Consider the following 25,306-nt stretch of genomic DNA (forward strand, 5'->3'; position numbering starts at 1 on the left):
ATTTTTTTCCATGAATTACTATATGAAATATATCAGACCATTTATAGTTTTTTTATTTTAAAATTACTGATAAGACTGGTTAACTATTTGATAATATGCTGCAGTTTTACTTTAAACTTAAATCTGTTTCCGTTAATCATAATTTATAGGTTCACTTGTTATTCACTCCCCATAGTGAGTCCGTATTTGGTCATAACCCGGTCCTGAAACCAACTTTGTCATTACATAGGCTACACAAAGTCAAAACTGGATTTATAATACTATCAGTTAATACATTTTATTTACAGTAAAACCTGGTTAACTGAGGTTGAATAAAGAAGACAAATTTGTCAGACGTTGCTGGTGTTTCAGTGTCTCTTAGCCAACAATTACTGACAGGTCTGGCTTAGAGTCATCAGTTAGCACAGTCACTCTTTTCTCCATAACACCGGTTGCTCTGTAACGGTCAGAGTGCGATAGAAGTATACTCCATGGTATAGTATTGTTTCTGACAACTGATCATAGAAATATTCGACAATTTTCTGCTGCTTACAGTTTGGATTAAGTGTTTAAACAACGCTAACTCATCTGACTGAATGAAGCTAAACGCTGCTTCCGTCGCCCAAATGGGTGCACATCTTCGTGATGACATAGGTTGAAGAGGGGTCTGTGTGTGAGACTAGTGACATCAGCACACAACGTGCCCTGCATGTCAGGTGGTGGATGTAACCAAACAAGGACATAATGCAGCAGCATTGCAAATACTTTTGAGCCTTTGACAGATTAAACACAAAATGCAGAAATGTCATGCATTTTGAAAGTTTGACAGACCACCCACCTACATTTTCATCCAGAATCATCCTCAAAGAGCCATGTTTAGCTCGTCACCATCTTGTTAACGGCATGAAAAAAAAGGCTATCGGCAAAATAATTCCACCGTTATTGATGAAACAACACTGATTTGCACGGACGCAAATGTTTTGGATTGCTCACTCAGATCACACACCAAAAATCATGTGTCAGGCTCTTCCAATCCACCCTTTGAGGAGATGTTAGTGACATCAGGATGTTTACTCCTCCGTGGTTATGAGCAGGATCAGTAAAATAGAGGAGCAACAGTGACAGAAAACATATCTAACAGGAGAGTCAGTAAAACTGGACCATCCTGACTTAGGAACCTTACTGGACCCACCTGAAGGATCTTCAGAGTCTATCTGTGAGAGTTACAGCCCTGGTAGCAGAAACTTGGGCTGAAAGAGGAGATAGGGGCTCAAATTCTGAGGGGGTTTCCATACATACAAGATGACATTCAGGGACCGAGGAAACAAGAAACGAAGGGACTGGAGCAACTGTGAGATTTACCGTCTAAAGTTGGGCTCCTGTATATGAGCATGTGACTCTACTTTGCTCGGTTAAAGTGATGTTCACGCCTAATCAGAATACATTGGTCTCAGGATTTATGTAAACACATGTTAACAAGGAAGTTTTCCCCCCTTTACTGCCTCAGGTCTGAGTATTTTCTGGTTCTCAGGTCTGGACAACAATATGAAAACCAGAAAGACAGATCTGAGTCAGAAGAAGTGTGGATCTGAAGCCCTCAGTGGAACAGGGGACTTTAATGATCAGGAACTTTTTCAGGAACTGGCTCCTTTTGACCACAGGAACCCCAAGATCCTCTTTGCTTGTTTGCCTGTTGGTCAGCGTCTCTGGCCTCAGACTAGACATTTGTCCCGCTTTCCCCAGAACCAGATACTATTAAACTCAGTTAGTCCTTGAAGGAGATCCAATAAGGGGACTCTGTACACCAGAACTGAACTTTTTATTCCTCATGAAGAGGTTTCAGCTGATCCACCCTCAGAGGACTTTTCATTTAGGTCCTGAGCCAAGAGTCAGTCTGCAGACACGCTGGAGTCCCTGCAGCCTGGATACGAATGGACTGACCGCATACTACGGTGACTCCACATCAGTCAAAGAGATATACACCACTTCCTACACACACACACACACACACACACACACACACACACACACACACACACACACACACACACACACACACATACTCGTTTATCTGGCCTGGTGAGGACAGTGGACGTAGACATGCCTGCTGGGGACCACCTTTTCTAATGAAGATACAGCCATGGTTTTAAGTCCAAAAAATCTTTTTCAATTTTAGATTTTCATTTATCACTTGAAATAAAAAGATTTCTCATTTCTAATTTTTCACGTATTGCGTCTCACTTTTCCAACACTATGGGGACGGTAGGGGACTGTAATGGAAAATAGTGGGAAAATAGACATTTTCCCACTATTTAATTGAAATAGAGACTGGTCGTGCTTCAGAGGGACGTATTGAATATTAGTAAGTAAAAATCTTAGATACAGCATACTGAACACTTATAGAACAGAAGGAAGAAGAATGAAAAGTCTAAAATAAAGTATTAAAAACAACTAAATTATACAAACAACACAAATGTCTGCTGAAATGTCTGTCACTTTTAATTTTTAACAGCAGGCAACAAACTGTGAAACTCATTAGATGAATGATAAAAGATTCTGTACATCAGCTCAGTTCATCACTCAGCTGGTACTTAAAAGAAGTGCATTAACATGGAGTCTTTAATATCAAAATACATTATCAGTTAACCCTCCTGGGTCAAACTAAACCAAACTGTTTTAACTTGTCCTTCTTTCCTTCCTTCCTTTATATCTCCCTCCTTATCTTCTTTAATCTCCTCTTACCTTCTGTATCTTCTTTCCTTTCCCTCCCTCTCCTTCTTCCTTTCTCTCCCCCTCTCTTTTTTCCTTGTTCCTCCCTACGTACTTTTCAATTCCTTCTTCCTTCCTCTCCCCCACTCTCTTCCCTGGTTCCTCTCTACTTACTTTTCACCTCCTTCTGCCGTCCTCTCCCCCTCGCTCTCCTTTTTCCTTTTCTACTTAATTCTCATGTCCTTCTTCCTTCTTCTCAACCTCTCTCTTCTTTCCTTGTTGCTCCCAACTTACTTCTCACCTCCTTCTTCCTTCCTCTCCCCCACTCTCTTCTTTTTTTGTCTTCCCAACTTACTTCTCACCTCCTTCTTCCTTCCTCTCCCCCACTCTCTTCTTTTTTTGTCTTCCCAACTTACTTCTCACCTCCTTCTTCCTTCCTCTCCCCCACTCTCTTCTTTTTTTGTCTTCCCAACTTACTTCTCACCTCCTTCTTCCTTCCTCTCCCCCACTCTCTTCTTTTTTTGTCTTCCCGACTTACTTCTCACCTCCTTCTTCCTTCCTCTCCCCCACTCTCTTCTTTTTTTGTCTTCCCGACTTACTTTTCACCTTCTTCTTCCTTCCTCTCCACCACTCTACTTTCCTTGTTCTTCCCTACTTACTTTTCACCTCTTCGTTCCTCTCTCCCAATCTACACTACTACTTGTGCAAAATTAACTACAGCTGTTAAATAACTGAAGTGCAAATTAACTACAGCTGTTACATAAATAAAGTGCAACTTAACTCCAGCTGTTACATAAATAACCAGTAAGTTAACTATAGCTGTAATCTAAATAAAGTGCAAAATAATAACCTGAGCAGATCACTGCTGTTAGAGGAACTCCAAACACAGCTTCAGGTGGCACAAATCAAACGGTCACTTTCTGAGAGCTGCATTAACAACCTCTCATTCAAACGTAAAACAAGAGAGAAATAATCAACTTGCAGCATTTACCAGCATTTCTTTGTAGATTGCCGCTTCCAAGCGTCTATACGGTTCTTCACATAGAACTTCACAGCATCCCAGGTCCTATCTTTAAGTTCCTCTGGAAATGCATGAATACACTCAAGACACTGTACTTTACCAGGAACCTTGCCAGTCTTAATGCTGTGCATCAGCTTTTTTTCCACAGCTTGGACTTCCTCCTTGGTCCACATCTTTCTCTTTCTCCTGGATGTATCTATAAAAATAAAACAAAACCAAAAAGTTCACACTAGAACAGCCAAGATGACCTCAGAAACCGTTTTGGTTTTTGTCCTGTCTGAAGCTTACTGAAAAACCAACAATTTCTGTATGAGACTAAAAAAAAAAATTATTGGTGAAATACCGCTGCTTGGCAGTGATGCGGTCTCAGACTCATCATCCTCCTCTGTTCTCCTTTTGATGGGTTTCTTCATCTCTTTCACAGGTTCTGGCCCTTCTCAAAAACAAAGAGATACAATGGTAGAAAAGTTCACTAAAAGCACTGATTGCAACAAGTTGGCGGATAGTTCATCATTTCACAAGTAACATAATATAGCCAAAATGGCATTTTTAAAAGTAAAGAGTTTTTTAAATAAGGCTTGGAAGTAGATTAAAAAAAAAACAATAAATCCTTCCTTCTTTGACCCCACACTGTTCCCTTTCTCCTTCCCTTTTCCCTTCCTTCCTTCCCTGTTGCCCTTTGTTCTTAATTTTTTCTTTCCTTGACCAAATCTGTTCCCTCCCCAAATCTTCCCTCCAATTCTCTTTCCTTAATTTTTCCCCTTTTATCTGTCCACAATACATCCTCTCTTTCTACCTTCCTTCCTTCTTTCCCTGTGTCCTGCCCAACTTGACCCAGAAGAACAATGGGACAGTTGAAATAAACCAAGGTAATAAACAGTGCAATTTAAAAAAGGAGCACAGCTCAAAGACCAATACATGACAGTTAAAGCAGTCTTATGTGTAAAGAGTTGCTCAACATAAAAACTGAATTGTGCATTAAGTGGCTTGTTACACCCAATCAACCAGTTATCGGTGACATACCTCTGTTTGGCGGTGATGCGGTCTCAGACTCTTGGTCATCCTCCTCTGTTCTCCTTTTGATGGGTTTCTTCATCTTTTTCACAGGTTTTGGCCCTTCTCAAAAACAAAGAGATACAATGGTAGAAAAGTTCACTAAAAGCACTGATTGCACCAAGTTGGAAGATAGTTCATCATTTAACAAGAAACAGAAGATAGCCAAAATGGCATTGTTGACAAGTAAAGACTTTTTAAAATAAGGCTTGTTGGTAGATAAAAAAAAAACAATAAATGACACTGTAGAAGTGCCATTATATAACAAGATTTGATTATTTTTTAAAAAAAGTAAAGTGGATTACACCCACTGAAACAGGTCCCTCTTTCTCTCCCTTCATCCTTCCTTCTTTGACCCCACACTATGTTCCCTTTCTCCTTCCCTTTTCCCTTCCTTCCTTCCTTCCCTGTTGCCCTTTGTTCTTAATTTTTTCTTTCCTTGACCAAATCTGTTCCCTCCCCAAATCTTCCCTCCAATTCTCTTTCCTTAATTTTTCCCCTTTTATCTGTCCACAATACATCCTCTCTTTCTACCTTCCTTCCTTCTTTCCCTGTGTCCTGCCCAACTTGACCCACAAGAACAATGGGACAGTTGAAATAAACCAAGGTAATAAACAGTGCAATTTAAAAAAGGAGCACAGCTCAAAGACCAATACATGACAGTTAAAGCAGTCTTATGTGTAAAGAGTTGCTCAACATAAAAACTGAATTGTGCATTAAGTGGCTTGTTACACCCAATCAACCAGTTATCGGTGACATACCTCTGTTTGGCGGTGATGCGGTCTCAGACTCTTGGTCATCCTCTGTTCTCCTTTTGATGGGTTTCTTCATCTTTTTCACAGGTTTTGGCCCTTCTCAAAAACAAAGAGATACAATGGTAGAAAAGTTCACTAAAAGCACTGATTGCACCAAGTTGGAAGATAGTTCATCATTTAACAAGAAACAAAAGATAGCCAAAATGGCATTGTTGACAAGTAAAGACTTTTTAAAACAAGGCTTAGTGGTAGATAAAAAAAAAACAATAAATGACACTGTAGAAGTGCCATTATATTACAAGATTTGATTATTTAAAAAAAAAAAAGTAAAGTAGATTACACCCACTGAAACAGGTCCCTCTTTCTCTCCCTTCATCCTTCCTTCCTTCTTTGACCCCACACTATGTTCCCTTTCTCCTTCCCTTTTCCCTTCCTTCCTTCCCTGTTGCCCTCTGTTCTTAATTTTTTCTTTCCTTGACCAAATCTGTTCCCTCCCCAAATCTTCCCTCCAATTCTCTTTCCTTAATTTTTTCCCTTTCATCTGTCCACAATACATCCTCTCTTTCTACCTTCCTTCCTTCTTTCCCTGTGTCCTGCCCAACTTGACCCACAAGAACAATGGGACAGTTGAAATAAACCAAGGTAATAAACAGTGCAATTTAAAAAAGGAGCACAGCTCAAAGACCAATACATGACAGTAAAAGCAGTCTGATGTGTAAAGAGTTGCTCAACATAAAAACTGAATTGTGCATTAAGTGGCTTGTTACACCCAATCAACCAGTTATCGGTGACATACCTCTGTTTGGCGGTGATGCGGTCTCAGACTCATCGTCCTCCTCTGTCCAGGTCCTTTTCACGGTTCTTGATCTACCTATAGACAAACAGATTCACAGTAGAATATTTTAAAAAGCTCCTTCAGTAAAGCACTGATGAGGGAACAGCTGACCACTTCCAAGCACCATGAGAGATCAAGTACTGTGCACATAAGAGAAGTAAACAGGTCATGTTTAAATACCTCTGGTAAGCTGCAGCGAAGCATCAGACTCTGGGTCCTCCTCTGTAGGTGTCCACTCAACAGGCCTGTTCTTTTTGTCTGATCTTTGACCTTCATTGAAAAACACAAAGATGCTTTGTTAAAAGAGGCTTCATCCTCCAAGGGGTACCCAGTCCCTGAGTTGAGAACCACTGGTTCAGTGAAAATACCTGATGAGTTAGATGATGGACTCAACATCACATCTTCATCTTCACTTCCAGATAGAGAGCTGTCTTCAGGTACTTCCTCTGAATAAACACAGCAAAAAAACGTTGTGAACTAGTATGTCAAACTAATGTGTACATGGCACATTGTCGATGGACTCTGATGTTGTGACCCATAAAATCTGCTAGGCAGTCCTGCTCGTTGTCTCTCAGGTTTAGAACTTGTGACATTGTTGCCATCTGTTTCCTTAATCTTGTTGATGTCAATGTTTGAGGGTCCTTAGCTCCGCATTCACATGCCATTGCACGGATGGCATCAGATCCTCTGAGGTGGCTTTCTGCTTCTGGTCTCCCAAACAAATACAGATTCTCATCCGGCACTTCACATTTCCGACGATAATTCACCAGCAACTGAATGGAGGACACCATTTCTGGGCTGAGTAAGACAGGAACCTTTTTGTCCCGCTTACCTCTGATTTCCACCCGCTCAAAGTATTTGCAGAGCTTCTTTTCAACATCGCTCAAGGCAAGGTCAAGATCTGGATTACTGGCAAAAGTGTTTCTCAACATGAAGTCATTCAGAGACATCTTCGAGACCTCACCCTCTCTCCTTCGATTGAAGACGATTACTTCACAGAGTGTCAGTTTAGCAAGACGTAACCAGTTGCTCTTATTTTGTTCATTTTTGAGACTGGATTGACACTTTGACCTTTCTGCGTCAATATGGTTGTGAAGTTTCACAACATCTTCACAGTAGGGGATTAGAAGAGGTTTATTCCATTTTGACTCTCTGAGGTTCCTCAGTGCGTGCGAGGATACCCACTCATCCCACTTTTTTTCTTTCAGTGTCCTGAATGTCACCACATTTTCAAGGGCCTTCTTGTTCTCAGCCATCCTTGCATCAACCTCTGCAATATCTGCTATTTTGGTTAGGCTATGACCAAGTTTGAGCGCCAAAGACGGAATCTTGAAGCTGCTGGTATCTTCACTCCATCCACAGACCATCTTCACAGCAGTCACAACATGGCAGAAGTTTGCTGGGAGAAAGAAGTCATCCATTGTTTTCAGCTTGCCAAGGGTCTTTGCTCGGAGAACTAACCGTCCCATTTCTCGCATCTTTTGCCTGATGTATTGGTGTTGGCTTGTGTCTGTGCCTTTTTTGTTATAGAAGTGTTCTCCTAGCTTCAGAATATATTTTTGTTGCCGAATTATGTCTGTTATGTTGTCTTGATTCATGTCATTTACAAGGGCCCAGACTTTGTCATTTGTCCCCTTTGGGACAGGCTGTCCAGCAGCACAAAGTGACTGCACTCTAGTTCTGCCTGGTTTTCCAGCTTTTCTTTGCTCTGCCAGTTTGCATCTTTTCAAGTGGCGCCACAATGCCTTCCTTTTGAGGAATGCCTCACAGTATATGCAGTGTAGATACTCTTTCACATCCACTGGTTTACTGCTTTGCTGAGAGGGTACCATCACCCCTTTTCTTTCCTCCAGGACTTCAAAATTGTGTCGACGATTGCCTTTATTTCGAATAAGATTTAACTGCACCTTCCTCTCCGCTGATCCTTTTGGAAAAGAAAATGCTCGTGCTACCTCGGTCAAGTTGCTGTGTTTCATCTCCAAGTGTCGTGCAATTTTTGCATATGGTTTAGAACAGTACATACAGTAGTGCCTCTTATTGTACACTCTACTGCCGTTTTTCTTCTTTTTCAACCTCAGGACTTGAACATCGCTGTCCCTAGAGGATTCGGAGATCTCCCATTCTCCTGTGGAACTGGAAGAGGTCAATGTGTTCTTTCTGGTTTTTACACGCTTGACACAACTTTTCTTCAGGCATTCATCATCCGAGTTTCTCATTATACTGTACTTTATTTTAGACTTTATCAGCTTCGGTTCCTCTTCTGATTCTTCCGTAGAACTAGGCACATACTCATCCTCACTTATTTCACTGCTTATCGGAGAGTCATCAGTGGAGATCCCAAGCATTTCCTTTGTAAGCTAGAAAAAAAAGTCACATGTGACATAATTACCACATTTTTAAGAATATATCCTATTTAAAATTTTAATCCTACCATCAGAAGTGATTTTAGAATACACACTGGTTTGTCTGCATACTTACAACCACACTCTCAGTACTGCTCAGCGGTGAAACGTTTGCATCTGAAGGGCACTGGTCCATTTTCTGAATGAGCAACCAAAAACATAGAACATGTCAACGCATACCATTCCCAATCTAAAAGCATTTTCGCTAGCATTAGCTAAATTAGAATGCTAGTGTGGGAGGGGCTTAACTAGCTTGGGGGATGCTAAAAAGCACAGAAAAGCACTGATTATCATTTTTGCTAGCTTTCAAGCCCTCAATGGTCTTGCCCCTTCTTACCTGTTTTACTTTTATTGTTTTATTGTTGTATAGCTTTATCACAATGTTCTTGAAGCAATTATATTGCTTTTATATTTTGATTTCTATGCTTTTTGTACAGCACTTTGATTGACTGCTGTATTCTTTAAGGCGCTCTATAAATAAACTTGACTTGACTTGCATTAGCTAAGTTAGCATACTACCACTGAATGGGAGAGCTTGGGAATATCAATTAACCTAAGAAAAAAGTAAAAAAAAAAAAGTTAAAAAAATTAATTATATATATGATAATTAGCAATAAAGTTAGTGTATGCTATTTAATAGTGCTGTCAGGCGATTAAAAAAAATAATCTAATTAATTACAGGATTTGTAATTAATTTATCTAATTAATCGCATTTTAATCTCATATCTGCTTAAGGTCCCAAAATAAAGAATTTGAATTCCAGGACATTAAAATTACATTTAAAAAACATTTAAAAATGAGGTGGGAATATATACAACACACTTTGGAGGACCAGGGCTAAAGGCTAAAAACTGTGAGGAACTATGTACAAGACACTTAATTCAAGTCTTGGATCAAAGAAAAGTGAAGTATTCTCAGTTTAACATGCTCTGAACACACAAACAGTTGCTGATTGGTGCAGAGCAGCCCCAAGCTGAAACATGACACCAGGAAGATGGAAGGAAATTTTCAAAGAATTCTTTAGATTTAAATACAGGGAAAATATCGATCATTCAGGGCTTGTTTAATGCAGTAAAAAGTGTAGAAATATCTGTTTTTTACAGAATTGAGCTAGAGCAAACGGTTGATTTTCTGCAGATTTTCAAAAAGGACTTGTGAATAAATGAGATACAAAGAATCTGACGAGAACACCACTTTTTCCTAGTAGGACAAACTGTTTGTAAATGTCAGACATTTGAAAATAAGTGCGTCTTTGAACGCCCCGTGGGTTTGGGATTCAGATTAATCTGTGTTAATTTTTATAACGCGTTACTTTGCGGTATAATTAATTAATCTAATTAACCCTTTAAAATGACAGCCCTACTATTTAATTGTTTTCCCCATTGACCACCATTGGTCTAACAATTTGGGCAAAAACCTACTTTCACATCTTAATACTAACCGACAGCCTAGTAGGAGCTGAAATTGCTCATTTGTGACCTTACTGTAGACTGCAAGAGGCAATTACATCAAATGTGAAGCTTTGATAATGAGTAAGAAGTTGCAGTCTTCGTTCTTGTTCAAACAAGTTGAAACATGAGAAAAAGATTCTTGGCTGTTTTGGATAATTCTGCATTTACAAATATATGAAGTCTCAGCTTTTATACAATGTCAACATGGATATAAAATTCTAATGATGAGTATGGCTTTAAAACTCTTAAATATAGCATTGTGAAAGTTTTTTGTGGCACACAGCTGTTAACAGACAAAGGCTGAATGCTGTGGTTGACAGATAGTGGTAGAAAGAGCTGGCTTTGTTTAATGGAGACTGAGATAGCTGGGAAGTACAAGTGGAGCAGCAAACTTCACAACAGCAGCCCCTGCTACCTGCTATTTACTCCGGAGGAGACATGAGAAGACACCACCAAGTTAAAGAGATGATGGTAAGTGCTTAATATTTAGCTAAAATTATTATTTTTTTCTGTTTGTAAAGGCTATCAAACCCGCCAGAGCAGGTTAGGAACGCTGCTAATAAGTGTGATAACATCAGTTTGTGTAACATTAGCCTAGGTGTCTCAGGTGTATGCTTTCTCACAGAAATTCCATTTAGGTTATTAACATGATGAGGAAATGTAGTGTTTCATTCAATAAAAAATTGTCTGACTAATCGAGGCAGCCACTGATTTATAGCCACACAACACAAGAAAATTTTTTAACAGTAATATACAAACCTCATGCCTAGGACACAGGGTTGCTGTGAGAGACTGAGGTGAAGATGTCATTAGACTATTTAGCCAAAATAAACAGCATAAGGTATGGTAAATGTATAGTAAAAGAAATGGGGTGAAAGTATTATGAATACGTTATGTTTCTGAATATTAGGCCTGTGGAGTCTGTCTATCTCTAAATTATACTGACCATGTTTTACTTACAATGACATAAATGTATCAAGCAGATATTCCTTACATGTTCCTGCTGTAAAAAGAAAGAAGAAAATTTACAACCTAGATGTGTTGTATAATATTTTCAGTGACAATGAAAAAAACTATTAGATTTTTATAGGGGCTTAAGCTGTTGAACAAGAAGTATGCATACAGACCAACATAAATTCCAGAAGGTCTATATGGTAATGATCAACTGATTTAACAAGATTTAGCTGCTTAGCTAGATGTTTGTATATTTAACTAGCCAAAATTGTTCATGATCTAATTTTTCATTTATTGCCATTTCATTTATAGAAACGTTCTCCTTGAGAAATCAGCTCCTATATGACTCTGTCAAAGGACAGGGCGTGAGATACCAGCAGCACCAGAGGACTGCCAACTTATTTAATTTATGTGACTGTTTAAAGGTATAATTGGTAGTTGGATTTAGATACACTTTTTGTCATGCTGATGAAAATGATCTATATGTACCGATGGCAAGAAATACATGATGTGTTTTTAAAGTAGAGCGGAAAATATCCGCTATCTACAGCAGGAGTACAACAGGGAAAACACCAACCAATCATCATCCAGGGCCACCTTGTTTGTAAACCAATCAAATCCCATCGCCATTCTGCCTGCCTCCTGCGCATACATTTCACTGGCGTGCACATGATTCAGTGCGTGTGGCCGAGCTGAGAAGGAAGGAGCAGTGCTGCAGAATGGCGGAGAAGCTACCTATACCTCGATTGCCCGTTGCTGCTCCTCCAGCTAAACAGAGCAAGAAAAGAAAGACAGAGGCTTCCTTTTCTTGCTCTGTTCCCCTGCCTCTAACTACTGTTCCTCTCGCTCGACCTCGGGCCTGTCCCCTCTGACCCGATGAGGTACTTGGCTCTGGGCTTTAGTTTCGGATCAGAGTCTAATAAACTCTCACCACAGGGGCTCTGACAATCAGAAAAAAAAAAATGTGATATTTGGTAAGTCCTAGAGAAAATGTACATGTACTATTTGTATTATAGCTTTACTCCTGATATCATGTCACAGGTAAAAGTGGACTATTCTAGCTTGACAGTCGCGAGTACTGACAAAAGCCATGTTTGTTTGTTGTTTTTTTAGCTTTAAGTTTTAACATTTTGGTGTTTCCTTACCTCTAAATGAGACATGACTCTACGTAGTGCAAAACATAAAATGATGTGCTGAGTCCGTCTCTTAGTCACTCACAATCATAGTTGGGAATCAGCGGCGCCCGTGCATGTAAGCGGGGGCGTTGCTTTGAGGGAGCTCCAAGGGGAGGGGGAGGAGGGGCTAGGGGGAGTCCTGAAGAGATGCTACATTCAAATTCATGCTAGTTTTTCAGGAATGCCAACACTGCCTTTAAGTATGAAATAATAACATATAACTGTTCAATAATATCAAATATATTCTGTATTATTGAGACATTATAGGGTAAAACCTTGTGGGAGTGGTAATTTTTAATAAAATATTACCACTCTGCATAAGCCTTACTGGTTACACAACCGTAGCAGCCGTTATCAGAGAATATTTTGATTGTAGATTAGTTACAGTCTGTGAGACTCAGCCTTCTTAAATTCCTTCAATATCCTCTTTTAATAAAACTAAAGTGCTGCAATATTACTTTAATTCTAGTCTTCAAAAAAGAAACATTCTTCTTGTATTTTGCCAATAACATTCCCATAATGTGCACACTAAGCTAGTTCAAAGTTTAAGAACTCATTCTTAACTGCAGTATGCAGCAAAGCATTTTATCCTTTCTCCACACCTGGATCGATTTCTGTCCATAAAGAACAAGCATTTGACATAAGCTCTGAATCTCCATACATATCTAGTAATTAGGGCTGTAAAGTCCAAGTCGACTGGTCGACTTATTGGCCGATGCGTGCTCAGTCGACCAAAATTCTGATTGGTTGACCAAATGTATCAATTAATATTTTCCCCTGCAGTATATGGTTCATTTTATCGGGAGAACTGTATCAAGTGAACCATTTCACAGGAAACAGCCTATCTTTTCATGTCTTTATCGTTCATGTCAATATTAATATTATATTAAGAAAATTTCAATATTCTAGTCTAATAATCCTTTATTCGCAGCCGCTGCTGCATGCGCTCTGTGCTCTGCCTTCTGCAGCGGGGCATCCCTCACCCAGTCCGCACTGGATTTTATGCCTCATATAAATATCCAAATGCAAAAACGACATCATATGTGAAATTGTCAATTTTATTTCTGAGGATATGAGGGGCATTGGTGTCGTGGAAGGCCAAGAAAAACATTGGAACGCAACACAATTACGCACGCATTAACGGCAAAATACGAGGGAGCAAAAAATAGAAAGTTTCTGAGTTAATAAAGATAACAGATGTGGATGTGTCTTTGAATGGAGTCCTATATGACAGTGACTGCCCATTTCACTGATGAAGACTGGAAAGTAGGGCTGAACGATTTTAAGAAAAGATTGAATTGTGATTTTTCAGGCAGATATTGTGATTTCAATTCGATTCACGATTTTCTTCTAATCAAGCTTTGGGATATTCACATGTAGGGCTGAACAATTTTAGGAAAATATCTAATTTTTCTGGCAGATATTGCAATTCACGATTTTTTAATCATCAATAGTGATGATAAATAATCTGTTTTTATCAATTTCTACTCCTAACTAGAGGCTTTGTGTTGTTGACCTGCTTACCAGCACTTTTAACATATAGATTGTCTACAAATTTGGAAAACAGAATGTGTATAATACTTGACACAACAGATCCTGAGTCAGTCAGGAGCGCTGCAAAAAATTGCTCCTTTGGCTCCATTGCATTGTCTAAAATTGAGATTTCGATCTGAAAACGATAAACTGTTCAGCCCTACTGGAAAGCAAAGAGTCTTCTGCTTGAGAGAAGAAAAAAAGGAGAGGCGGACACAGGAACAAACATCTTTATATGAACTTGCAGAGTTTGAGCAGAAAAAAGTGTTTATTGTAGTGAACAACGTGGCTAATATGGGACTCTGTGTGGAAACACTAAGGGAGTCCCATGAATGGTTTAAGATGCAGGGCATTTGGAGGTGCACCGGGCACACCTTGCAGCTCGGTATGAATGTGGCGCTCAAACAGTCGCGCTGTGGCTGCAGCACGTCATGTTCTGGCGTATTTTAATAAGGAACACAAAGCAAAAACTGGGCTAAAACAGAAGTAGAAGCAGGTGCTGATATAAGTTTAATCCAGCAGTAGCACGTCATTTTGTAGCACATTCTAAAAAGGGACGGAAAGCAAAAAAAACCTGGGCTAAAACAGAAGCAGGTGCTGAAATAAGTCTTACTGTGCCGCACTTCGCTGACCTCCCCCCGTGCAATTGGTCGATTTTTGGTTGACAATTGCTGTGCTTTGGTCGACCAACAGTTTCTTTGGTTGATTACAGCCCTACTAATAATACACAACCTCTTGGGTCATGGAGCTGTCTAAATATCTGGCTTTGTTATGATTTATTTGTTTTTATCATACAGAAGCTTCATAACCCAAAAGGTTTGAAAACACAGAGCCTAAAATGTGATTTGTAGTCTCTCTCTGCGCCCAGCATGTCAGCATCTATCTCAGGTTGTATCACCAGTAACGCTTATGTTTAAAAATCACACTAAAAGCAGAATAACTTAAGGCACATCTCTGAAGCACATATGCACACCTCATATGCTTTCAAGTTTTGATTGTTTAGCTGTTACAATGCCAGAAAGCCTTTTAACATCGGAAATAATTTTAAGGAGTTAATTTACAACAACACATTGGCTAGTTGGGGTGCTGGTTTGGCTGAGTGGTTAACAACCAGGCACCCCATGTACATGCTACTGTCGGTACAGGTTTGAATCCCGCCTGTGGTCAGTTAGCTGAGTGTCTTCACTGCTCTCCCTTCCCCCCTTTCAAAAGCCTATGCAGTCTCTTTCCTATCAATAAAGGCAAAAAAATGCCCAAAAGATACATTAAAAAAAACATTGGCTAGTTATGGTGTTGTGAAAATGCCTGACACATTTAGGGCATTTTTAGCATTTATATATTTATAAATATATTTTGATTTAGGTCCATTTTTTTTTCTTTAAGGCTGAAGTGGATGCTAAGAAGTGCACATAAAGAATCAAAGTAACCTATATATGAAACATTATATATTTCAAGACAATTATGTATGGGTGCTTCTTAATTTGAATTTTGCTACTGTCTCAGAAATATGGATTGGTAAACCCTGGATTAAAAATATACAGCTTCTTATTAGCACAGTCTTGAAAGTTATATTTTCAATGTAATTTAGTAGATATTACTAAGCTCCACACCACAATAAAGTGATAACTTTCCCAGATTTGTGTGTAGGTGTGTTTGACGTAACTGACAAGTGCATCTTTATAATTTAATAAAGTTTAAGATAGCACCTAAAACAACTCAATTTTATGCTGAAAATGTTAACCCCATGATAAAACACACTGGAGAAAAATTGTTAGTTTGGAAGGAGCTTCCCATATCCTTTCTTGTCAGAGTCAGTCTCATCAAGATGATAATTCTCCCCAAAGTTATTTACCCTCTATCCATGCTCTTCATCTTTGAAGAGAAAAAACATTAACCCTTTAAGGCCCAAGACCATAGATTATAGCCAGAAAATTAAAAAAAAATTTGGAGCTGAAATGTTTATTTCACTTTCTGCTAAAATCCATAAAAATCAAAATGTCCATAAAATTCAACATGTAGTTTTTTTGTATCTCATTTGATACATTAGGTGTTTTGGGCAACTGATAACTCATTTGAGGAGTTTTTTTAATCATTTATTTGATTGTATCCAGATGTTTTTTTGTAATTTGCTGATCATGTTGAGTAAAAGGAGGTATCATAAAAGTATGTATCAAATATGATACAATTGGCTGTATAGGGTTAAAGATATAGATAAAGCTCTCTCTGACTTTATATGGGCTGGCAGAAAGCCTAAAATTGAATTAGATATTTAACAACTACCAAGAGAACAAGGAGGTTGGGGCCTTCCCAACATTACAACCATTCAAACTCAAAACAAGCCATGATTATATCAATATGGGAAACTACTCAACCAAAGCCACCATAGTTTGAGATTGAAGCAACCTTCTCCAAACCGTACTCTCTTGTCAACTTGCTTGATAAATGAAGGAGTGAACTACCAATCATGGTAAATGATAATTTTTTAATTACCAATGCGAGTAATGCTTGGAATTATCAACGGAAATTATTTAGAACTAAACATAAACTGAATTGTTTAGCAATGATTGAAAATCCTGATTTAACTGGACGGGGCACTGGATCTAATTTCAGAACGGGTATGAAGCAGGAAGTCCCCATATTTATGACTGTTGGGACAGAGGAAAAATTAAAACATTTGAATCACTACAGGCTACATATAAACTACAAACAAAAGAATTTTACAAATACCTTCAGGTCAGACACCATGTATTTACTAAAATGGATACTCTCAGTCTTTCAGATGACTTTAATGTATTAGACAAGACAATCTTAGATAGTTTTAAACAAGGTCACTTCATCTCCAAATTTTATACTTGGCTGCAAAATTTAAATTCAGATAGACCGTCATTCTTACGGAAGTCATGGGGGACTCAGCTGAAAACAACAATAGAAATGGAAACCTGGGAGGAAACTTTACTTTTACCTTCAAAAATATCTACATGTAACAGACTCAGAGAAATGCAATATAATATCTTACAGAATATATGGACATATATCTCCATATATGTATGGTAAATATACAACTGGGACATCTCCAAACTGTCCAAAAAGCAAGTTTATTTTAGGAACAAGATTACACTGTCTTTGGGAATTTGAAAAGATCCAGCAGTTTTGGCAAAATGTATGTGATGAGGTTGGTGTGATAATCAAACAGCAATTACAGCCTAACCCATTATTATGTCTATTGGGATGTATCTCTGATTCACTAAGACTGCATAAGAATATTGTACATTTTTTGCTTATGTTGGGTTCGAAGGCTGCTACGATTAAGTGGGTAGGAGATTAACTTCTGTCGATACATTTGTGGAAATCGTTGGTATCAGACTATATTTCTCTGGAAAGGCTGAGATTTAGTATTAATGGTCAAAGAGACCCATTTACATAAAAGTTTGGCAAAAGGTTGGAGTACCTAGGAACTGTGTGCGCAACTACCTGGTATGAAACACAATGAGAATTTGTAAGAACATTGTGGATGTATTCTGGATTTGCTACATATCTCATTTAATATGTATATACACTGTACTGGACTTTTATAATTATGAAAATGTTCAATAAAAAGAATGTTCCAAAAAAAAAAATAAAGTTGAATATTTGTAAAATCCTACAGTAAATAGACCGATAAATACACTTGTTGCAACATATTTCATCGAGTTAAACACATGTAACTATATTTATGGCTATAATCTTTTTAAAGATCAACTTGTAACCGTCAACACTAGTTTTTTTTTTTTTTTGTGAATTAGTATTTGTCTGTTGATCCAAAATAGTTGATCCATGTCAAATTTTTCAACATTTAAATTTCATTTAAATTAAATTTAATAGTCTGCAAAAAATTAAATGAAAAGATGGTAATTCAATCTTGATTTCTGAGATGTTCCCTTAACTCTACTCATGCATGTAGCCTGTTTCAAATTTATGAGATTGTTAATTCTGAAATCAGAAATTGGCATTTATCTCGTCTAGAAATATTTTTCAGTGAGAAAAACACCAATTATCTAAGCACATGGAATTATTTATTTTTTCACTCAACAGATTAATACGGTCCTTCAGAGATCATCTTTTATCATTAAGTTATGTCAATGCTTGAATTTTGTTTGAGAACAGTATGCAAGATTACCTTGTAAACAAATGAAATGCCGTATTATTCCAAGTAATACAGCTGTTGCTTTTTTGTGTGAAGTAGCAACTTGCTGACAATGAATTTATATACGGTTGGCTTTAACTATATAATGTTTAAGGGTGAAATTTATTAATTCTTTATACTCCAGATGATAAAGATGCCATTTCAATTTTAAAAAGTATCTATCTGCTATTGACAACATTAAAAGTTGTTTTTGAAATTTTTATTTGTTCAGAAAATAAATCGTTATAAGCAAATTGTTCTTACTCCCATGCTCAAGATTATTCAAGACCCTAAATCAACCTATTGCAACCTATTTTTGTGATTGATGTTTTCTCTCAAAACAGTATTGGTTTTTGTCTGTCTTTGTTTTTTTCAACCTGTCAGAAGACATATTCCCATTTAGTTTGCCAAATGACACAGCTTCATTTCTCTCTTCCTCTATTGATGTGTTTTCACACTCCAGTACAAAGAAGTCTTTTTTTTCATGTGTCCCTGTACGTATTAAATTCTGTGGGTTAGGCCATCTTAACGATGAATATAGGGTAATGTTATTTTAATGTAAGTTCCCACCTGCAAGATTTATCAGTACCTGATCGGGCATATGCCGTGACTGGCAACGGTATGCATTTTTCATAAATCACATGTCACCATTGCCATAAGCTTGAATCTACATACAGATCTGTACCAGTTTCAAGGCAAGATTGATAAATGAGGGCCCTCTGTGTGACTGCAGATATATCACTTTTGAGTTACGTCAACACTTGAATTGGTCTTAATTGTTACATGATGCTGGTTTGTCTGTGATGATGCCAAATTCATATTTGACACATACAATGCAGCCTTTACTACTTGGACCTTTCCAAAGATTCAGAATGTTCATGGGAATTTCTTTGCCTCGCCTGAAATGATTGAATTTAAAATATTTTTTTACAGTCATTGACCTTTTCAGAAGAACTTTTTAGTAAGTCACATCACCTGTCATATTTTTTGTTAATGTCAAAGAATAATGTGTACAGATGTTACAGGGGCTGAGGACTTTCAAAGAGACCTTGAAAAGAATCTAACTTCTAGTTATATGTCTGACTGTAATCCACAACTTAAAATAAGATTATCAGCACCAGAGCAGGTAGTAGTATTGGTCACTGGAACTGGACTGTTAGACCGTTAGTTAAAGGATGTCAGAGCAGGACAAAGCTAAACAGGAGAGTGATAGATGATGGGATAAAACAAGGATTAAGCTGTTAGTGATACAGATCATTGCAGCTCACGTGCCGTTATACTGCAGTGCTATGATCAAACTTGAGAGTCTATAAATAAAATGAAGAGCCAGGTTACATTTTCTCTGCTTGATGAGGCTGGAGTTGATAAATGAGCACTGGTAGGACACAATCAGGATTCACTTATGTTACATCTGGGCTGTGAGTAGCACTAAATATAGACAACTACTAAACAACGCTACAAACTGAGTTTACAAAGTTTGATTGTTCTCACGTGTCAAACAGCAGCACTGTGTAACTACAAATAAATGCATGACCTCATAACTATGTATCCAGTAAAAATTTGTCTAGAACAAAGAAAATAGAGTTAAAAAGATGATCTGCTCACTACTCATTTGCTTTCAAAACAAACACATACCTTGTACCTTTCAAAACAAACATACCTTGTAAAAAGAGTCACATTCTCATGACAGTGGGTGCAAGTGCTCATGGGAAACATCATTTTTATACCAGAAAGCACTCGCTTTCCCAGATAGTCTTCACAGCTCTTCTAACGCTGATGTTATGTAGCCTTTACTATTTTGACTAATGTAGTCTTTTTTTCAGACTATGGTTATGGACTTCAAGTCTGTCAAATAAAGTAATAATAATAATTAATATAAAATTGGACACAGACATAGGTGTAATCTTTGTTTTAAAATAATATATTTTTAAAGAAAATAACCTTGTTACCGGTATATTATTGAAAGTATTATTACAGTAAAATGAGTAGTAGGAGATGGGTGTGTATTACTTTATTTCTCCATACTTCAGATGATCCACACCTCTCTGACCTATGCATAGCAAACTTGCTTTAAAGGAAAAGTTCGGTTCCTGCATTTTTCACATTATGTATACAATGAAAAGGAAAAATATACTCACCCAGAAGGCTTTCCTGATCCAAACAGTGCTTCGGGAGATATTTAGATCCAAAATCGAGCGAAGGACATCCGTATAATGGTAGCATGTAGGGCATAGATCGCTGCGCCTAAAACTGCATTAATCATCCAAAAACTTGTGTTTTCACCAATATTTCATCATGGTCCGCTCACGCTACTCCTCCATTACAGTCTGTGTCACTCCAGACAGCGCTGTGTGGCTGTGCTGACCTCTGAACTGAAGAAGAAGACTTTGGCCGGCTACACAACGACTTTCTTCTTCCAGTTTTGTGCAAAATGAATATCTATGGGATGAAGATGTTGGGAAAGAGAACTGTGAATATGATGGATGTCCTTACAGTTTCCAGCCAGAGTTTACAGATGAGTAGCTCATTGAAAGGAGGAAGCGGAGGCAGCACTCCAGAGAGTACTGCACATGTGCGGAGGCAAACATTCTTCTTCTTCAGTTCAGAGGTCAGCACAGCCACACAGCGCTGTCTGGAGTGACACAGACTGTAATGGAAGAGTAGCGAGAGCGGACCATGATGAAATATTGGTGAAAACACAAGTTTTTGGATGATTAATGCAGTTTTAGGAGCGGCGATCTATGCTCTATGTGCTACCATTATAGGGATGTCCTTCACTCGATTTTGGATCTAAATATCTCCTGAAGCACTGTATGGATCAGGAAAGCCTTCTGGGTGAGTATATTGTTCTTTGTCATTCTCTAAACAATGTAAAAGCTGGAGGAACCAAACTTTTCCTTTGAGACTATCCAAATAAGAATATGTTCTTTATTGGTATTTTATGTCAACTAAAGATCATATGAACATTTCCCTGGGACCATAACTGTCCATTCAATGTCAGAGCTCAATGACACCTCACCCTTCTTTGACTTCAGTGTTACAGAAAAAATGCTGTTGACACCAAAACTATTCATACTGCTGAAGTGAAACCACTCTTGACTGTCCAGACTGAACAATTGTGCAGATTGTAATTGTTATGTAGCAATAGCAGAATTACATTCAGGATAATTATATTAACGCAGCATTGTTGTTGAAAAAGTCTAGAAAAATTATCAAATTTTTAATAGCATATTTAGTGTTGGTCTTCACACTACTTATGGTTTGATGTTGTTGTTCTTTTCTCTTCTTTTTTTTCTTCAAGTTTTACAGTGCTGGAGAAGATTGTTCCCATCACGTAGAACCTGATGTTACAGCAGCTCACCTTGAGTGAGCTCTTATTAAAGTAATTATGGCTATATTTTATTACTTATAAACCTCAAGGTGGATGCTCTCTCCTGCCAACCCTGCTGATGACAGATCACTGTTGGAGAGAAAAACATCTCAGAGCCATAGGTGAGAGCTGAACAGGTGAAGGAAAAAAGGCAAAAGTTTAGTTTTGTCATCTGTTCTGATGTTTCTTACTTTGTCTGAGAGCAGATCAGACAGGAGCAGACTGTTCACTGACTGACGCTGTCTCTTAGGAACATAAGGTCGCGCACAAATGCGTACAGGTGAGATAGACAGCGGTTTCATCAGAGTCTCCACGTCCTATAGACTGTAATTTTAGTCTGATTAATCCATTCAAAAAGTCAGCGCAGAGTTCATAAACTAAGTTTATCAGATATCATAATTCAAATGTATGATTCGTTCACGTTTATTGTGTGCATAATGGAGACGACAGTCGATTGCCCCAGCGCTCTCTCACTTTTTCTCATCACTTCTCCTCTTATGCATTGTTTAATCAAGCTTGTAGATGGAAAAACAACTAAAAGTTTTTAATGTAGGACTAAAAATACATAAACTTTTTAAAAATCATGTCTATATTAACCTCTGATTATGTTTTTTTCATGTATAGTGTATATCATGTACAATACATAGTAAATTGTATTTCAGTAGTCGGTCACTACACTAGCCGGGGAGCTGAGAGGCACTCCAACAGTTTGGAATGTTTACATTTGAAGTGTTTATTATAAATGTCATAATACTTTATTTAAGCCAAATAATAGTTAAGACCAAGAGGCATTGTCATAATATAGTTTTAAAAGCAAAATAAAGGGAATCTTTTGGAAAGTCAAACTTCTTGTTTTTTTTAATGCAAAACATGAACTGAAACCAAACCAAAACCGTGATCCCAAAACCGAGATACAAACCGAACCATGGGCTAACTGAACCGTAGAGCCACAACTAACCCCCTAGAGCCACAACTGTTGATAAGAGAGGTTCATGTTTTTCATTCAAAATGATAACATTTAGCAACAAGTTTATGCTGTGGAATTAAAAAAAACACTGCTAACCCATGTTTGAATTAAAAGAACTTTCTTGAAAATAAAAAAAATTGACCAGCTGAAGAGCATGGATGAATATATCTAATGCAGTATTTGGTGTAGAAACATAATGTTGGTATTGAAATCATTGAGAGTTTTCCTCTGCAGATAAGTATAAATCTCAAAATGTTTTTCTGGGTCAGTATGACTCAAAACAATGGAGCAGGTCACAAATGAACTTCGCCAATAAATCCTGTTTAACTGTCCACCTGCAGCGCTACAAACTTTTTCTTTGTGCTACGAAAACTTGCAAGCCCAAGCACCACAAGCTAAAAAAGTAGGCATTACACCCCCCCACCCCCCCCCCACCCCCCCCCACCCCACCCCACCCCCCACCCCCGGGTGCTTGAACCTGCTTCATTGCTCTTTACCTGAAACACAGGCAGCACTTACCTCTTCCAGCTCATCTGTGTCATCTGTGTCGTGTCCCTCCTCCTGATCTCCTGACTTTTCATGCAAGGTTTGGCCCTGTAACTGAAATCAGCACATGCAAAATACCAATCAGCCCTGAAATAATGAAGCATGTATGTTTACAGGTAGTCTGGATCATTCCTGTAGACTAAAGATTTATTCTTTTGGACCTTAAATAAAAAAATGACACTTTTTTAATTTATTGTCAGGTAGCTAGGGTTGCAAAGATTGTTGTGAGTTCATTCTGCTGTCAGCTTTAAATAAAAAAGCCTACATTTGTTCTATTACTGCATTTGAGTTTTTGTTTTATCATTGTTGAAGATTATCAAATCAAAATTTACATATGCCTTGCAGGTGTTGAAAATTTTGCAGGGCTGCATCTCACCTCTCTGTTCTTCTCCTTGCCTACGAGTAGGTCCAAGTCTTCCATCTGGTTGATAGAAATGGTGTCAGTGGTCATCTTTGGGGGCACTATGTGCTGCTTTGACAGATCCGGGCCTGCCGACCCCTGCTGCTGCTGCTGCTGCTGCTGCTGCTGCTGCTGCTGCTGCTGCTTTTGTTGGTCCATAGCTTCCACCTAGATGAAAGAGCAGGAGAGGATAGGAGCTCTCACTTTATGTTCATATCTTTTTTATATACTTATATATAATATACTTGTATAATCAGCCAAGCTATTCCAAATCAGCAATTTGGAAATATAAATTTGATAAAAAACATTTTGATAAATCAGAACTTTATTTTATTTCCATGCAGAATAAAAAATTCACTTACTTCATGTTCTTAATATAAAAAAAATACAGTCGGCACATGAGAAACAACCATATCAGGGCTATGTATACTATATATAGCCAACTATATCAGGGCTGTACTGTGTGACGGTTTTGATTGCCTTCCACTATTAAAGATTATTCTGTGAGACAACAAATATTTAACCACTCATATGTGTGTGAAAAGGTTGGGCTGATCTCTCAGTGTTTCCTTTACATGCTTTTAAAAGTGGCACAGTGCTGTAGCTAATAGATTAATGCCCCTGATCAGATTTTACATTAGAAATAATGAGGACTGCGTACTACTGTTAAAAAAGGCTGCCTGCAGGTCTTTGCAGTCTTTATCAGCTCTGTGTCAAAATTCCTCCTCTCTTGAGGCCTCCTTCCTCTGCTGCTGGTACAGAAGGGCTACGCTGCTGTCAGCCTAATGTCTACAGCAACTGAAGTATAGTCTGCTACAGGCAACTGGAGCTGCGCTGCTTCACCCACGTGACATGACCATACCAATCATCCACACTCTCCACATCTGGCACAAGATTTAAATTTTAAAAAGAAACCCAGCTTCCTCTCTGCCTGTCACTGACACTGCTGCCTCACAAGAAACATATTGCCTTCCTTCAGTCCCTCTGCCACCCCAGCATCCACCTGAAGTCATACATTTTATATCTTATTCCCCAAGCCCTGACACCAAACTCATTCATTCACAAAAGAACAATACATGCTTAAATGACAAATGATGTGAGCTGTCTGACTGAACCCAACTTATTTTAAGATACTTAGACTCAATCATTATATACAGTGAATGTCTGTTTTAAGTCTGAGTAACAGTCCACTATCAGCCCAACCTCAGCACACAGAACACAGGAGAGAGGCTGAGCATAAAACTCCCTTTTTACTTCACATAAGGCTGTTTCATACCGCAGGAGTTCCTCCGTTGACGCGGAAACAGGACACGGAGAAGAGAAGGAGGAGAGGAGCGGAGCAGGGCAGGAGAGTCGTGTGCTCCATCACCTCACCCCACCCCACCCCACCCCACCCCCATGTGCTCACAGGCAGTCCTGCCAGGCCATGCTACGCTATAAATCGTTCTAAAGTTAACCTTACTGATTTTTTTCAGCAATATATAGTGGAAATTTCGCGGGAAAGAGGTTATAGAAAGATATAGTTTGCTGCATTACAGTTGTCACACGCCGCTTGGAGTAAGCAGAATAGTTCGTTCCAAGCTACTGAGCTAGCATAGCTCCATCTACATTCAGTAGGCTAATGCTGCTGTTTACGATAACTCATTGATTAAAAACCACGCATGCATGTAAACTCGAGCCTGTGATTAATAACACGCATTTCTGTTTTTTTTTTTTACTGGAAACGAAATCTATATCACTAACTCTACAACTTTTTAGTCCGTTTTGCAAAGTACAATTACAAACATGTTAAGATTAAGAGAAGTTAAATTCTTACCAGCTTCTGATGCCGTGTTAAACATCTATCATGATGAGTCCGTAGCTTCTTCAGTCTTCGGTCGAATCGCGCCAGTCTAGCTGCCATCTCATGCGCCAGGCCGCTGTGAGAGGAGGCGGACGGAGGAGGGGGATGGGCAGCAGAGCGCGGCTCTCCAGTGCACATGCAAGTGCAGGGG

General features: G+C 38.5%; 2 protein-coding genes across 2 annotated transcripts; both read right to left on the bottom strand.

The window, feature by feature from the left end:
• Window positions 1-3,675: 3,675 nt before the first annotated feature.
• On the bottom strand, window positions 3,676-7,302 carry LOC141791734 (uncharacterized). The gene is made up of 8 exons (XM_074672377.1): window positions 7,185-7,302; window positions 6,721-6,798; window positions 6,533-6,622; window positions 6,314-6,388; window positions 5,524-5,613; window positions 4,733-4,825; window positions 4,053-4,142; window positions 3,676-3,905 (listed from the first exon to the last, which is right to left on the bottom strand). Exons 1-8 carry the CDS (start codon window positions 7,300-7,302, stop codon window positions 3,676-3,678), a joined length of 864 nt encoding a protein of 287 aa, XP_074528478.1.
• A 267-nt stretch (window positions 7,303-7,569) lies between these two features.
• Window positions 7,570-25,235, bottom strand: LOC141792098 (uncharacterized). Its single transcript, XM_074672889.1, has 6 exons — window positions 25,129-25,235; window positions 23,289-23,480; window positions 22,886-22,966; window positions 8,831-8,893; window positions 8,579-8,709; window positions 7,570-7,751 (listed from the first exon to the last, which is right to left on the bottom strand). The coding sequence occupies exons 1-6, from the start codon at window positions 25,213-25,215 to the stop codon at window positions 7,700-7,702; spliced, it is 606 nt and encodes a 201-aa protein (XP_074528990.1). The 5' UTR covers window positions 25,216-25,235; the 3' UTR covers window positions 7,570-7,699.
• Window positions 25,236-25,306: the final 71 nt, after the last annotated feature.

This window comes from Halichoeres trimaculatus, unplaced genomic scaffold (genome assembly GCF_033239565.1).
Source record: "Halichoeres trimaculatus isolate MK-OKI-2021-1 unplaced genomic scaffold, fHalTri1.1 fHalTri1_scaffold_6, whole genome shotgun sequence".
NCBI classification, from domain to species: Eukaryota; Metazoa; Chordata; class Actinopteri; order Labriformes; family Labridae; genus Halichoeres; species Halichoeres trimaculatus.

Bases quoted from the DNA above. Each gene is read 5' to 3' on its own strand.
- LOC141791734 (XM_074672377.1), bottom strand. From the start codon at position 7,302: ATGTCTCTGAATGACTTCATGTTGAGAAACACTTTTGCCAGTAATCCA. The intron at 4,143-4,732 runs GTATGTCACCGA...GTTTTTGAGAAG, and splicing joins CGCATCACCGCCAAACAGAG to GGCCAGAACCTGTGAAAGAG. The intron at 3,906-4,052 runs GTATTTCACCAA...TTATTTTTATAG, and splicing joins CGCATCACTGCCAAGCAGCG to ATACATCCAGGAGAAAGAGA.
- LOC141792098 (XM_074672889.1), bottom strand. From the start codon at position 25,215: ATGGCAGCTAGACTGGCGCGATTCGACCGAAGACTGAAGAAGCTACGG. The intron at 22,967-23,288 runs GTGAGATGCAGC...TGCTGATTTCAG, and splicing joins GCAAGGAGAAGAACAGAGAG to TTACAGGGCCAAACCTTGCA. The intron at 8,710-8,830 runs GTAAGTATGCAG...TTTTTTTTCTAG, and splicing joins GCAGTACTGAGAGTGTGGTT to CTTACAAAGGAAATGCTTGG.